Here is a 16,456-nt window from a genome sequence, read left to right on the forward strand (position 1 = left end):
CATTTTTTTTTTTTTTTTTTTTTTGTCCACGGCATGCAGGATCTTAGTTCCCTGACCAGGGATCCAACCCGTGCCCCCTGCGGTAGAAGTGCAGAGTCCTAACCACTGGACCACCAGGGAATTCCCTAAGTAGATAACTTTTTAATCCTTTGAAAGTCACTTTCTTCATGTGTGTACAGTCCAAGATCCACTTCCAAACTGGGGGCAAGAAGAGCATTTGTGATACCTAGCATAAGGCACGTTCTGAATGCCTATACTTTCTGAACTGAATTAAATGCTATAAAACCATCACTTAAGTATGTTTGAATGTTGGCCTGGCTGCACTTATTCAAAAACAAAAATCTGTCACTCAAGCCTGAAGCGAAGGCGATGAAATATGACACAAAATCACCCACTTACTGGCAGAAAGTAATAATACTTTCGTAATCATGACAAGAGCTGACACTTTTATAGTATGCGCAGCATTCTAAAACTTTTTTTCGTACATTAGCTTAATTTTGTCCTCACAACCACACTATCAGGCAGGTACTATTTTTAGCCCCATTTTACAAACAAGGAAACTGAGGTACAGAGAACTGGTAACACAGCTAATACATAGCAGAGCCTGAATCCAAGCCCAGGAAATCTGGCTCAGGAATTTAGGAATGTTTGACTAGAATGCATTTTTTTTCTCCTTTAAGGTAAAGATTCAGTTAACCTTTAAAACAAACAAAAAGCACATTTGGTCTTTTCATTCCATCATTTAGTCACCTCGGTAGTCTCCGTTGGTCTCATTTGGCCTGACAGGCTTAAACTTGTGCCTTTTGAAGTGCTATTCTTGATGCAGGGAAAAGGCTTTCCCTCCTCTCTTCAACTGTCCATTCTTTAAGACCAGGTTAATCATCATCTCTTTCTCTTCAAGTTTTCATAACTCCACCTCTTTGTCACAGCAGCCACCAATTGTATTATAATCATCGACTTACATACACCTTTTCCAAGAGATTCAACTCTTAAGGCAAGGACCATGTCTTATTCACAGTTGTACACTCAGCACTTGGTATATAGTACATATTTTTCAATGTATTGAATACAACCTTTCCTTACTTCATTTTTTTTTTCTTGGTACCAAACTGAGCAATTCCCTTTTCACTGATGTTTTGATTTGTAACACATAGAAACACATTAGATCAAAACTTTCTTGCTCACCATTCACCTTGTCCAAAAAGACTTTACACCACTCATTTAATTGTTCTACATCCCCTCAGCACTTAGGTAATCTTTTGCAAATTCTAGTTGCAAGTGATGGAGCCAATTATATGAATTTGGAACTTCGTTTTCATTTTCTTTCTCTCCTTGAATATTGCTCATAAAGCCATTAGAATACAGGTGATTCAATATTTTTATAACTATGAAGTGAGCACCATAATAAGTCTAGTTATCATCTGTCACCATACAAAGTTACTACAATATTATTGACTATATTCCCTACACTGCACATTGCATCCCCATGACTTATTTTATAGCTGGAAGTTTGTACCTCTTAATCCTCTTCACCTATTTCATCTGTCCTCCACCTCCCAACCCCCAGCAACCACCAGATCTTTCTCTATATCTATGAGTCTATTTATGTTTTATTTTGTGTGTTTATTAGATTCCACATATAAATGAAATCATATAGTATTTGTTTTTCTCTAACTTACGGGCATACCTTGGAGATATTGTGGGTTTAGCTTTAGACCCCCAAGATAAAGCAAATATCGCCATAAAGTGAGTCACATGAACTTTTTGGTTTCCCAGTGCATATGAAAGTTATGTTTACACTATACTATAGTCTGTTATGTGTGCAATTGCATTGTCTAAAAAAAACAATGTACATACCTTAATTTAAAAATACTTCATTGCTAAAAAATGCTAACCATCATCAGAGCCTTCAGCAAGTCATAATCTTTTTGCAACAGTAACATCAAAGATCACAGGTGACCAAAACAAATATATTAATAGTGAAAACGTTTGAAATATTGTGAGAATTACCAAAATGGGACACAGTGACATGAAGGGAGAAAATGCTGTTGAAATAATGGTGATGATAGATTTGCTTGATGAAGGGTTGCCACAAATATTCAATTAGTAAAAAATGCAATTATCTGTGAAGCACAATAAAGTGAAGCACAATAAAATGAAGTATGCCTGTATTATTAGCATAATACCCTCCAGATCCATCCAGAAAATGAAAATACTAATTTGAAAAGATATATGTACCCCTATGTCCACTGCAGCACTATTTACAATAGCCAAGATATGGAAGCAACCTAAGGGTCCATTGATAGGTGAATGGATAAAGATGTGGTACATATGCAATGGAATATTACTCAGCCATAAAAAAGAATGAAATCTTGTCATTTGCAGCAAATCCAAGGACTTGGTGAAACTCTTGATCTTCTGCACAGACTTGCCCAGCTTCTGGGCAAACTCTTTGACTGGTTGCTTATGCAAACCAAAATGGCTTCAATAAAGGTTCAAGCAGTTCTCCTGTTCAGGCAAATCAAAGCCCCTGAAGAAAATCTTTTCATTTTCTTGGGATAAATACCCAGAAGTTGAATTGCTGGATTACATGGTAGTTCTATTTTCAGTTTATTGAGGAACTTCCACACTATTTTCCACAGTGGCTGCACCAATTTACCCTCCCACCAGCAGTGCACAACGGTTCCTTTTTCTCCACACCCTCACCAACACTTGTTTCTTGTCTTTTTGATAATAGCCATTCTAACAGGTGTGAGGAGATATCTCATTGTGGTTTTGATTTGCATTACCCTAATGATTAGTGATACTGAGCATCTTTTCTTGTGCCTGCTGGCTATCTGTATGTCTTCTTCAGAAGAAATGTCTATTCAGGTCCTGTGCCCATTTTTTTTTAATTGGGTTGTTGTTTTTTTGACGTTGAGATGTATGAGTTCTTTGTATACTTTGGATATCAACCCCTTATCAAATATATCATTTGCAAATATCTTCTCCCATTCAGGAGTTTGCCTTTTTGTTTTGTTGGTGGTTTCCTTTTCTGTGCTAAAGCTTTATAGTTTGCTGTAGTCCCATTTTTAAATTTTTAGTTTGTTGCCCTTGCCTGAGGAGGCATATTTTTTAAAAATATATTGCTAAGACCAAGGTCAAAGAGATTACTATGTTTTCTTCATGGAGTTTCATGGGTTTAGTTTGTACCTTTAAGTCTTTAATCCATTTTTTTTTCTTTTTCTTTCTTTTTTTTTTTTTTTGTATATGGTGTAACAAGGAGGTCCAATTTCATTCTTTTGCATGTAGCTGTCTTGTTTTCCTAACACTATTTATCAAAGAGACTGTCTTTTCCCCATTGTGTATTCTTGCTTCCTTTGTCATAGATTAATTGACCATATGAGTGTGGGTTTATTTCTGGGCTCTCTATTCTGTTTCATTGATCTATGTGCCTGTTCTAGTGCCAGTACCATCCTGTTTTGATTACTATAGATTTGTGGTATAGTTTCAAGTCTGGGAGCATGATACCTCCAACTTTGCTCTTCTTTCTCAGGATTGCTTGGCTATTTGGGGTCTTTTGTGGTTCCACAGAAATTTTAGGATTATTTGTTCTACTACTGTGAAAAATGCCATTGGTATTTTGATAGGGATTGCATTGAATTTGTAGATTGCTTTGGGTAGTATGGACATTTTATTGATATTAATTCTTCCAATACATGAGCATGGTATATCTTTCCATTTATTTGTGTTACCTTTCTTTCCTCATTTCTTATAATTTTGAGAGCATAAGTCTTTCACCTCCTTGGTTAAATTTATTCCTAGGTATTTTATTCTTTTTGATGCAATTATAAATGGGATTATTTTCTTAATTTCTCTTTCTGATAGTTTGTTATTAGTGCATAGAAATGCAATAGATTTCAGTATATTAATACTGTATCCTGAAACTTTACAGAATTCATTTACTAGTTCTAATAGTTTTTTTGGTGGGGTCTTTGGGGTTTTCTGTATATAGTATTATGTCTTCTGCAAATAGTGACAGTTTTACTTTTCCCTTTCCAATCTGGATGCCTTTTTTTTTTTTTTTTTTGACTAATTGCTGTGGCTAGGACTTCTAATACTATGTTTAATAAAAAGTGATGAGCATGGGCATTCTTGTCTCATTCCTGCTCTTGAAGCTTTCAGCTTTTCACTGTTGAGTATGATGTTAGCTGTGGGTCTGTCACATATGGCCTTTATGTTGAGGTATGTTCCCTCCATATCCACTTTGTTTTTATCATAAATGGATGTTAAGTTTTTTCAAATGCTTTTTCTGCATCTACTGAGGTGATCACATGATTTTTATCCTTCGTTTTGTTAATGTGATGTATCATGTTGACTGACTTGTGGATTTTAAACCACTTTTGCATCACTGGAATGAATCCCACTTGATCGTGGTGTATGATCTTTTTAAAGTATTGTTGAATTCGGTTTGCTAATATTTTGTAGAGGATTTTTTAAAATTATTTATTTTATTTATTTCTTAGTTGCAGCAGGCGGTCTCCTTAGTTGCGGCTCACTGGCTCCTTCATTGTGGCACGTGTGCTCCTTAATTGAGGCCGGTGGGCTCCTTAGTTGTGGCTTGCAAACTCTTAGTTGTGGCATGCATGTGGGATCTAGTTCCCTGACCAGGGATCAAACCCACATCCCTTGCCTTGGAAGGTGGATTCTTAACCACTGCACCACCAGGGAAGTCCCTTTGTCGAGGATTCTTGCATCTATGTTCATCAGGGATATTACCCTGTAATTTTCTTTTTTTGTTGTTGTGTCTTTGTCTCGTTTTGGTATCAGGGTAATGCTGGCCTTGTACTATGAGTTTGGAAATATTCCTTCCTCTTCAATTTTTTGTAATAATTTGAGAAGGATAGGTAATAGCTCTTCTTTAAATGTTTGGTAGAATTCACCATTGAAGCCATCTGGACCTGGACTTTTGCTTGTTGGAAGTTTTTATATTACTGATTCAATTTCATTACTAGTAATTGGTCTATTAAGATTTTCTATTTCCTCATGAGTCAGTCTTGGAAGATTATATATTTCCAGAAATTTATCCATTTCTTCTTTGTTGTCTAATTTGTTGGCATATAATTGTTCAAGGAATTCTGTTATGATACTTTGTATTTCTGTGGTATTGGTTGTAATTTCTCCTCGTTCATTTCTGATTTTATTTATTTAGGCTCTCTCTTTTTCTTGATGAGCCTCGCTAAAGATATGTCAAGTTTGTTTCTTTTCAAAGAACCGACTCTTAGTTTCATTGATCTTTTCTATTGTTTTATTAGTCTCTATTTCATCTATTTCCACTCTGATCTTTATTATTTCCTTCCTTCTACTAACTTTAGGCTTTGCTTACTCTTCTTCTTCTAGTTCCTTTAATGTTAATTTAGATTGTTTGAGATTTTTCTTGTTTCTTGAGGTAGACCTGTATCGTTATGAACTTCTCCCTTAGAACTGCCTTTGCTGTGTCCCATAGATTTCAGGAAGTTGTGTTTCCATTTTCATCTGTCTCTTTGATTTCTTTGTTGACCCACTGATTGTTTAGTGGCATGTTTCTAGTCTCCATGTGTTTGTGAGGTGGTTTCTTTTTCCAGTTTTCTTCTTGTAATTGATTTCCAGTTTCATACTGCCAAGCAGTTCTTAAAGTGTTTCAACCCAAAGTGACTCTCAGCTGATCCTAACCCAAGACAGGGTAAGAGGGATGAGAAAAAAAAAAAAGGAAAAAGATTATCCATATCCAAAGAAGCTGCCTTAAAAAAAGGTTTTCATCAATTAGATGTATTTGTCCTGAATTACATGTTTATCTCCCCCATTACCTCCATAAGATGTTTAACAAAATTATTTTATTGGGGCAATTTAAATTGATACACATTTCTGAAAAGCAATTAAGTAATATACCTTTAAAAAATTTATGCCCTTTGACTCAATATCTCACTTCTCGGAATTCACTCTAAGAAAACAGAGATGGACAGTAAGATTTGTACACCAACAAAAAGCAAAAAAGCAAAACCAAACAATCACAACCACAATACCAAAACAAAACAACAGCCAAAAATACCCTATTCAAAAAAGTGTTATTTTTAATAACAAATTACAGGGAACAATATAAACATCCAATGTCAGAACACTTAAATTGTTATGGTATATCATTCAGTGTAATATTATCAAGCCATTAAAAACCTCATAACTAATTTAAAACAATTAGTTGGAAAATGATATGATTAGGGAAAAATCAAGACAATACTATATACATACTCCATATTATCCATTTTAAAAAAATATTTATTCAGATACATGCTCAGAAAAGAGGTTATTGGGAAAGATCCCAGAACTTCCATGGTGAGTGATCTCTGGAGAAAATGATTATGGGTCATTTTTATTTTGGTCTTCATAGTTTTATGTATTTCCTACATTAATACTTGCTAATTGTAAAATATACAAAGAAGTACAATTTAATGATCAGAAAGTAAGCTATTTTTAAGGGGAAATTTTTTTCACCTGTGTTTGTCAGTCTAGTCAATATTTTCTTTAATCTGACCATTTATCCATACGACTTAGCATGGGTCAAAATTAATCATGATCCCTTTTCAACCCAAGCTTCCACTTCATTCCTCACTGTGTCAGATCCTAAAAGATCTACTGATTTTACCAATTAAGCAATGTTAGATCAGCAAGCTAGCTATCTTAGCACCCATAAGCTACCTCTGCTTGTAAGTGACTATGTGTCCACGATGTCATGATTACCAAGATTCTGTTTCCATCTGTTATCTTTACAAGCAAGCATTCGGACCATCCTTAGCCTTGACTTGATTGTCTCTGAGGTTAACTTCAAAGATAATCCAAAGACCCATTGTGGTCTCGAGCCACTTTAAGATGGTAACAATAGCTAATATTGAGTGATTACTAGGTATCAGCAATGCTAAGCATATTATATACATTATCTCACTGACCCTCACAACAAAGCCATGAACTAAATGTTCTTAATATCTTTATTTTAGAAACCTAGAAACAATCAATCCAAAAAACGATTAAACATTTCCATGCCTAGAGCCTATACTTGGCAAAATTATGAGCAAATGAGGGTGAACAGGGAAGAAAAACATTTCCTTAACACCTATTCTATGTCAGGTTCCTCACCTCATTCACTGCTTACCAAATCTTACAAGGTGAGTACACAGTACAAAGCTAGTTAAGTGACTGAAACATGAATTTGAAACAAGTTTTAAACCTCTCCTAGACAGTCTGAATCAAAAGCCCAGGGTCTTACTTCCATAGGATTCTGAACAATTGGGACATTTTAGGGTCCTCTAGGGTTAGTGTAAGGATAGGCCCAGCTTCCTAGGACAGTCACTTTCATTTCCAAGTCAGCCCCAGCCTCTGTGGACTGGGCAAGCAATGGTGTTATAGGGCCCAGGGGGACACTGAGACTATACAGCCTAATCCAGTAGATTTTATCCATTGGTGAATACCCCTCAACCAAAACCAACAAACACTTCACATGCCAGGCTTTGTGTCAGGCTCTGGGATTACAAAAAATGAAATCCATTCTTTGACTCAAGGAGTTGACAGTCTAGTAGAAACATACATCCTGGAAGGACATACTCTTGGACGTTACCATAAAACATATAAGCACATGACACCCACTCAGTAACTAGTGAGCACCACTATGTGCAAAGAAAGTATTGTGTCAAACTTCACCAAGCTTGCATTCTCAGAGCAAACCTAACCCACTTTAATCTACAGTTACCTCTAGCTCCTCAGATTATCAAATTGTTAAATCTGAAGATGGAGGGTTCAGCATAATAAATATAATTTAGGAGTTGGCAAGGAGAAAGGAGTCATCTGAAAAGCTGCACATTTTCCTACTATTAATCTATCTTTACATCTGTCCCTCCTACTGTCATTCGACCTCTGCTAGACACATATTAGGCATCAGGTAAATTTTTGTTGAATGAATGATTATGCTGCTTGAAAGGAATTACACAAACTCAAATACAGAATAAAAAGCAATGAGTTTTATCACTACAATGATTACCAGAAACTGAGAGATGGGCAAAGGTGAATATGTGGGACTAATGTATAAGGAGCAATTGTCACATACCATACTCTACTACCTCTCACCATCAATAAGGAAACTTCTACAGCACCAAGGAGAAGACCATTTGGTAGATCAAACTTGAATGGCTTAGAATGATGGAAGCAAACTTTTATCTCAGGTACTTAATAGAGACATACGTTTACATACCTCCTTGTAGGCTATAAAGCAGCTGGGGAGTGAGTTCCCTGCTACATTTGTGAATATATGCATTAACATGAATTTCCCCACTCCACTGTAGGGAAAAAATATATAAGCCCTCACTGTGAGTAGGAAAAAATGAATACAGGAAGGAGTCTTCTCTTTAATTAAAAAGAAACTATGAAACACATCACTTGTAAAAAAGAATGCTTTATTTAATCAGATGTTGAATCCTGTGTGCTGGCAAGAAAAATAGAGAATACAGAATATTTACTTCTTCGGGAACTAAACAAAGAACGTATTCGCTGATTAATGAAAGTGAGGCAAAGGCATCTAATAGGATTAAATTTGACTATGTTAAATTCTCCATTGTAGGTGACAAATCTCTCTTCTGTTTTCCTAATTTCTAATCCAAAGAGACAATGATTCTTGTAAGAATCATTGTTTTACTAATTGTTTTACTAATAAAGCCCATCTTAACCCATCTAAAATGTGAATGTCTATGCTCCTGCAGACATCGAGGTTTGTGCAGTAGGTTTTATATAATTGTGGGCAGTCATAAAACATAGTGTAGGGATGGTGATAAGACATAAATTGTACCAATTGTTAATCTCTTTCAGATGCAAATTAACTGAAATTGAACTTGCTGTTTTGTTCTTTCCTGACTTAAAGAGAATCCTTTGTTTCATGAACAACAACAAAAAAAATTCAATTAGCTGAATCAAATAAAAGTGTTTTCAACAGTCTGTAAACTTAAAACACAATATAGTCTTCTGTTTTTATACTACCTTTTTCCTCAGAGTTCCTGAGGTTTGTCATAAAGAATCCCCAAGTAGGAAAGCTTGGGGCTGTATTGCTGCTTCTGAAAATGTGTGGAGGATATTTTTCAATTTGTTTCCATTAATAATAACCAATTACCATTTATTTAGACCCATTATATTTTAAGCACTGTGCTAGCTGCTTTACATTTATTTAACCCTTACCGAAACCCCACAAGGTAGGCATTATCTCTGCTTTACAGTTGAGGAAACAGGTTCAGAGTGGTTACTTGCCACACATAATGGGATCGATGATTGCACACCACCTCATCAGCTACTGCCTTGCAACTGATCGTTAATCAAACTCTTATCAAACATTAATCAAACTCTCAGTTGTCTGTGGTAAAAAATACTATGAACACTTATCCTCAGATATTACAGTTTAAGACAATTTGGGTGATACTATGTAACATACATAGGTAAAAGTATGCTTAGGTAAGGGTCACATTAAAGCCAATGATGCCCAATAATGTTCTCCCCCTTTCTGAAAGCAGAAAATCACCCCCAAAGACTTCTTGAATACCTTTGTTAGCTTTTGCTTCATTTTTAAATCCTATCACAATATAGAAAGACACAGTTGCCTCGCCAGTATCAGGGGCACCACAATCGCGAAAGAAATAATCCCCATGCAATTCAGCTACCCACAAGTGATCTACAGCCCTTTGCAGCAGCTGTAATTGGCCCCTTCTGGCTCCACATTCCTAATATGCATCTCTACCTATTCTTCATAAAATATATTTTTGACTCCAAAAAAAAGATGAAATCCTAGGCAAGTCCTGACCTTCCTGTACATCTACTTTTTGCGCTGCAGGAAGAACTGGAGGTGGGGGCATAGGGAATGTCTTAATACTTTACAAAGCACCATTCCCATTGGACAGACGAGCAGGGAGGATTATGTCTCAGTTACCAGATCCACACACCACATAAGCCAAAGGGCAAAAGAAAATTATCAAGGTCGGAACTAAGGAATTTGGGGCTCCAATGGCAAACTGTCCCTGGACACTGGCTCAGACTCAGTGAGTTAATTATTAGAAAAAGAACCCAGTTTCTGATCTGATGAGGACTTACAGAATAGTAAAACTGAGGGGAAAGGACCATTTGACAGAAAACCTTAAAAAAGAATTCAAGAATCCTACGTCCTAATCTGGCTTTGGCCAAGACAATGGGATCATGTCACTAGATGACTGAGATGGCCGAATATAAAACATACAATCATCAGAATAGCCAACTGTTGGACTGAGTGCCTTCAAAACTCTATCCCAGGGAATCCCCTGGCGGTCCAGTGGTTAGGATTCCACGCTTTCACTGCCAAGGAGGCAGGTTCAATCCCTGGTCAGGGAACTAACATCCCACAAGCCACACAGCACGGCCAAAATTAAAAAAATAAAAACAACTCTATACCATTTCTATTCTATATTGAAATTCCTCTTGGAGAGCAGAAACCCCAGAGCACATTTCTTACAGTCTTATAGGAACTAGATCTGTCAAGAATGATGATCTTGAAAGAACTATTTGTGATATTTAATACAGCAGCCACCAGTCATGTGTGGCTACTGAGCACTCAGCAAGTGGTTTGTGTGACTACGGAAGTCAATGTTAAATTTCATTTCATCTTAATTTAAACTTAAATATCCACACGTGGCTAATGGCTACTGTACCAGACAGTGCAGTTCCAGATACTGTAAAAGTTAATTTTCAGCAAATAAAAACACATTTGAAAAAAAAAAAATTAGTCTTTTCTTCCTTAAGACCCAAAAAAATAGCCAGGAAATCACATTATTTGTTCAAAAGGAATCTTTGTCTGGGTAAATCCCCGAGGACAGTAATGATTTGTTGCCACCCAATCAGGTAACAGGAAATAAGGAAATTCAATGACAATCTCATCTTCAGTCTCCCAGGATTTCTCTCCATGTTTTTCTTTGGAGCTATTCCTATCTTACCTTAAATAAAAAATATTCTTCTTTCTCTCCAACATTGACAGTATCTCTCACTGGGCAGATTTGATGACCTGATGATCTGGGTCTTCCCAACCTCTAAGCTGGGAGGTTGACTTTTCCCAAATGTTTTGGCAAACAAACCAAAGAAATTTTATAACCCTGTGATCAGAGAACACCTTAATTGTAATGCTCCGATAAGAAAAGAAAGGAAAAAAAAAAAAAAAAAACAGACTTTGGGACTCAGGAGGGAGATGAATTTGGGACTGAAAATGAAGAGATAAGAGCCATTTCCCCAGAACAGTTTTTCCAAGTCCATTCATGAGGAAAATCTTCAACTTCAGGAGACGCAAAAGACTTTTCTATATGAATTTTCTGATGCTGAATGAGGTAGGCACTTCTGCTGAAGCATTTCTCACAGTCAGTACATTTGTAAGGTTTTTCTCCTATGTGGGTCCTCCGATGCCTGATAAGGTTAAAGCTTTGACTGAAGCACTCACCACAGTCAGGACATTTATAAGGTTTCTCTCCTGTGTGCGTCCTTTGGTGAATCACCAGGGTGGAACTCTGACTAAAAGTTTTCCAACACTCAGAACATCTGTAAGGTTTTTCTCCTGTATGTGTTCTCTGATGTCTTATGAGGTGGGAGCTAAGGCCAAAACTCTTTCCACATTCACAACATTTATATGGTTTCTCTCCTGGCTGGATTCTGCATTCGTCTATCACACTGCAGTTCTGACTCAAACTTTCTTCATATTCAGACCTTTCATAGCATTTCTCACCTGTGTGCATCTTCCGGTGTGTAATAAGGTTTGAACTTCGACTGAAATTCTTCCCACATTCTGTACACTGATAAGGTTTTTCTCCTGTATGTATTCTCTGATGCTTTATTAGAGTAGAATTGCAACCAAAGCTTTTTCCACACTCAGGACATTTGTAGGGCTTCTCACCTGTGTGTGTCCGCTGGTGGCGAATCAGACTAGAACTCTGACTAAAACTCTTCCCACAGTCGGGGCACTTATAAGGTTTTTCTCCAGTGTGGGTCCTCTGATGTTCTACTAGGACATAACTGTGGCTGAAGCATTTCCCACAAACTGGACATTCATATGGCTTTTCACCTGTATGTGATCTGTGATGCTGAATAAGGTGAGAGCTGCTACTGAAACTCTTCCCACACTCAGGACATTTATAGGGTTTCTCTCCCGTGTGAGTTCTTTCATGGATAATAAGATGGGAGGTGTTGCTGAAGCTTTTCTCACATTCGCCACACTGGTAGGGCTTCTCGCCTGTGTGTGTTCTCAGATGCTGAATCAGGTGAGAGCTGTTACTGAAGCATTTCCCACACTCAGAACATTTATAAGGTTTTTCTCCTGAGTGGGTCCTTTGGTGAGTTCGAAGGTGAGAACTATTATTGAAGCTTTTCCAACATTCAGAACATTTGTAGGGTTTGTCCCCGAAGGATGAATTCTGCTGGACGGCAGCCCTGGTATGCTGTCCTGGGTCCCATCCCCAGTGATTGGGTTTTTCCTCCTCTTTTCCTGTAGAATTTCCCTGATTCTCCAAGTTGCCATCATTCTCACAGGAATCATCACACTCAGTTTCACGCCCCTGGGACCATGTCAATGGCATTTTTTGTGTGTCCTCATGCTTACAATTTTGTGGGCCATCACTTTTAGACCATTTTGAGGCTCTCTCTTTATCTGCCTTAGAGTTACTGTGTTGAACAGTTTCCAAATTATTCTTACTTTCATCTCCTGCAAGAATAAACAAATAGTCTAAACACATTCGCTAGTCTCTGCCAGGGGAAAGAAATTCTGAATCACGGTGAAAGAGAGGGAATAACAAACTCAAACCTCGTAAACTATTTTATATGAAAAAAAGTTTTTATAGCTAGTTTTAATTCTTTTACTCTATGTGTTCATCAAGTAGACGAACGTTTTGTACTTACAACAACACTAATAAGGTATCTGAACAGTTCTAACCAATTGCCACAGGGGATATCAAGCTAAAAATAAAGACTTAAAAGAAAAAAGTAAGGGAGAAGATGAATAGAACACTATCTGAGGTGAAAACTAGATAAAACCTTAGTTAAAATCTGAGCAAACAGGGGCTTCCCTGGTGGCACAGTGGTTAAGAATCCACCTGCCAATGTAGGGGACACGGGTTCGAGCCCTGGTCCGGGAAGATTCCACATGCCATGGAGCAACTAAGGCCGTGCGCCACAACTACTGAAGCCCGCACGCCTAGAGCCCGTGCTCTGCAACGAGAAGCCACCGCAATGAGAAGCCCGTGCAATGCAACGAAGAGTAGCCCCCGCTTGCCGCAACTAGAGAAAGCCCGTGCGCAGAAATGAAGACCCAACGCAGCCAAAAATAAATTAATCAATTAAAAAAAATTTTTTTTTAAATCTGAGCAAACATAGAAATAACAATGATACCCACTACTTAGCAAGAACAGTAGCTTTACATATAGTGTATCATTAATCCTAAAAAATATGTGAGACAGATATTATTATTCACTTTTCTTAAAGATGAGAAAACTGAGGCTGTAGGAGTTTTCATAGCTTGTAAGTGACAGAGTAGGGAATCAAATTAAAGTCTGTCTCATTCTAATGCCCTGATCTTTCTACACATTCTACAGCACATTGTATAACGAATTTCCAAAGGATTCAGATCTTCTTGATCCCTCACCTGTAAAAGTGCTTTTCAAACTCTCCCTCTCTCTGAAGCCATTAGAATCTGAGACCAACAGTTTTTGCTCTTGTTCCATCACAATGGTCACAGTCAGGTTAGGGATCAGAAATCCTGTGGAAGGAAACAGGTTATGCTTGAAGGCATTTGTTAACATTTCTCCTTCTTCCTTCCTCTCCAACCACTGCAACATAACAACTGTTAAGCATAGAATGTTCTGTGGACCATACTAAAAATAAGAAACATGGGCCTTAGAAATCCTTTTAGACAATCTTATCTCAGATGCAAGTATTCAGAATTACGAGTTTACCTGATTTACCTTTCCTAGGAAAATAATTTAAAAAATTAAACCTTCACATTAAAGTCTGAGGATCAAGCTTCAAAAACAGAATGAATACTAATACTCACTGTCCACTTGGAATTTAGAAACACTCTTAATTGAAAAAATGAAGTAGTTTTTTGGAAAAGGCACCAATAATAAGACATTAAGGAAGCAATATGTAGGTATAAGAAGCAGCTAAAGAGAAATCACCCTGTTTAGTTTACAAAGAATAAGTGGGTCCTTGACATAAAGATGAAACCTTTGAAGTCAATTTCAAAAGAAAGTTAGGATTTACTTAACTAGTAACAAGAAATTAAGACAAGGTAGGGCTAGAATAACTATAGCCAATAATCTCTAAACATAAAAGGGAGGCCAACGAGGAAACTCTTCCTTGCCTCTTCCTCTCTATCATAATCACAATATCCTTTTCAGCCTAAACTTTATCTTCTGGACCCAACTACAATCCCTGAGCTACTTTATGGGACTGGAAATGTGACCTTTCACTGGAAGACAGTTATATATGGACTTGGCCTTTCAGGATATAAAGAATAGCACAATTCAGGAAAAATGGGAGCTTAACAGAAGGCACACATATGGAAAACAAAAGATGGTGTACTTATAATTTTCACCCTATTACTGCCTATTATGTGGCATGCAGTGAACTAAATACCTTATACGTCTCATTTAATTCTTACAATAGCCCTCTGAAGTGTATAAACAGATACCAGCATGCTGTAGGTGAACAAAACAGACATTAAGAAACTTTCCCAAGGGCACACAACCAGAAAGTAGTAGAGCAGGATTCAGTCCCAAACCTGTTTGGACACTGACTTCAACATTCTTATCTGATACAGTAAACAACTAGAGCAGAAAGCAGAGCTGGGCATAACCCCAACCTGCAAATGATCAGGACCCTTATTTTGGAATATACTGATTTCCACCACCACTCTCCACACCCGGCCCCAGCAGTGAAATCGCCAAGCCCTAACCACTGGACCACCGGGAATTCCTATATTGACTGTGTTTTTAGGAAGCCAATTCACATCCCTAGACCTTATGCCAAAGGAAGCTGGCATTCTCTAAGCACCCTCAGTCTAAATTACAAATATGCCCAGTGTTTAAGTGGGGGAAAAAAACATATACCTGAATGCAAAAAAAAAAAAAAAAAAAGGAAAGTTGTTCAAATGGAGTAATATGTCTTGCTGTCTGAGTTACGTATTTCTATCTAAGTCTTTACAAAAGAAGCAAGAGTCTGGGTAACAGATACCCATGCTACCATTTTCCCTGCTAAGAAACTATTAATTTTGGTAACAGGAGCCCTCAGGTTCCTCTCAGCAAAAGGGTAGCAAACTCAAGGCCATAAATGGTATTAAGAGGCTGTCCTTAATATGTTATTCCAGTGACTTCCCTGGTGGCTCAGTGGTTAAGAATCCGCCTGCCAATGCAGGGGACACGGGTTCAAGCCCTGGTCCGTGAAGATCCCACATGCTGCGGAGCAACTGAGCCCGCGAGCCACAACTACTGAGCCCGCGTGCTGCAACTCCTGAAGCCCACGCGCCCAGAGCCCGTGCTCCGCAACAAGAGAAGCCAACGCAATGAGAAGCCCGCACGCTGCAATTAAGAGTAGCCCCCACTGGCCGCAACTAGAGAAAGCCCGCGCTCAGCAATGAAGACCCAACACAGCCAAAAAAAAATTAAAATAAATTAATTTTTTTAAAAATGTCACTCCACAGAGAAAGGCTGTTTTCACTGTCCTAGAGCAAAGAGGTGATTACGATGGGGCGGTGCTTTGGATTAAAAAGACTTCCAAAGAAAATGCACTGTCTGAAGCTTAGCTTTAAGAAGCGCTGGCAGGGAGCACAGGATGGGGTGCACTACGGGGTGAGCTCCAGGGGAGCAGATCATCTCCAGTCGACACGGTCCTTCAAGGGACCCCGCAGGCGAGGTTGGTGCAGTGGCCCGTGCAGCGAGAAATGCTGGCTGGGCCTTCGCCCCTCACAGCAGCGGCATCCCTCTCCGGGACTGACATCCCTCTCCTGGGCGGCGCAGCTTCGCTCCTCTTTCCCGCAGCCCTCGGCTCCCTTCCACCCGAGAAGGAACTCACTGTGCTGGGGGCTACACACAAGGCGCCCCGCACCCCCAGCAAGCCCAGCCGTCCCGGAATTAAGGGCCCCCTGTGCTTCTGACCCCACCAACCCACTTTCCTAACCTCTCAAACCCGGAAGACAGAAACAGGAAGCACCCCCATCTCCCCCAGCGGGCTCGCCGGGGCCTCTCTAGGAAACAGTGATGGCCCGTTCTCGTTGATCTTAACCCTTAGGGTACCGGAGAAGGAGCGTCCTGGTGGATTTCTCTTCCTTGTGGCCTTTGTCTTTTGCCAACTCTGATTCTCATCCCTCACGCTTATCAGGCGCCTTATCATAGTGGCCCAATTGGAGCTTATACTT

At 38.5% G+C, this 16,456-nt stretch overlaps 1 protein-coding gene across 5 annotated transcripts; it reads right to left on the reverse strand.

The window, feature by feature from the left end:
- Positions 1–5,577: 5,577 nt before the first annotated feature.
- On the reverse strand, positions 5,578–16,208 carry ZNF572 (zinc finger protein 572). 5 transcript variants are annotated; one of them, XR_451611.2, is made up of 3 exons: positions 13,688–16,208; positions 11,004–12,751; positions 5,578–5,686 (listed from the first exon to the last, which is right to left on the reverse strand). XR_451611.2 is itself a non-coding variant. In XM_057532441.1 (3 exons), the coding sequence occupies exons 2-3, from the start codon at positions 13,764–13,766 to the stop codon at positions 11,241–11,243; spliced, it is 1,590 nt and encodes a 529-aa protein (XP_057388424.1). In that variant the 5' UTR covers positions 13,767–13,801; positions 16,009–16,208; the 3' UTR covers positions 8,440–11,240. The 5 variants fall into 5 exon arrangements, 4 of the variants coding, with proteins under 4 accessions (XP_057388424.1, XP_057388423.1, XP_057388425.1 ...); XM_057532441.1 differs by lacking the exon at positions 5,578–5,686 and having other exon boundaries at positions 8,440–12,751; positions 13,688–13,801; positions 16,009–16,208; XM_057532440.1 differs by lacking the exon at positions 5,578–5,686 and having other exon boundaries at positions 8,440–12,751; positions 13,688–13,801; positions 14,680–16,208.
- Between the last annotated feature and the right edge of the window lie 248 nt (positions 16,209–16,456).

The sequence above is a fragment of the Balaenoptera acutorostrata genome, chromosome 17, assembly GCF_949987535.1.
Source record: "Balaenoptera acutorostrata chromosome 17, mBalAcu1.1, whole genome shotgun sequence".
NCBI lineage: Eukaryota > Metazoa > Chordata > Mammalia > Artiodactyla > Balaenopteridae > Balaenoptera > Balaenoptera acutorostrata.

Coding starts and splice junctions, on each gene's coding strand:
- ZNF572 (XM_007188882.2), bottom strand. CDS start 13,880: ATGTTGCAGTGGTTGGAGAGGAAGGAAGAAGGAGAAATGTTAACAAAT. Junction 12,752..13,687: donor TTTGAAAAGCACTTTTACAG/GTGAGGGATCAA, acceptor TTATTCTTGCAG/GAGATGAAAGTAAGAATAAT.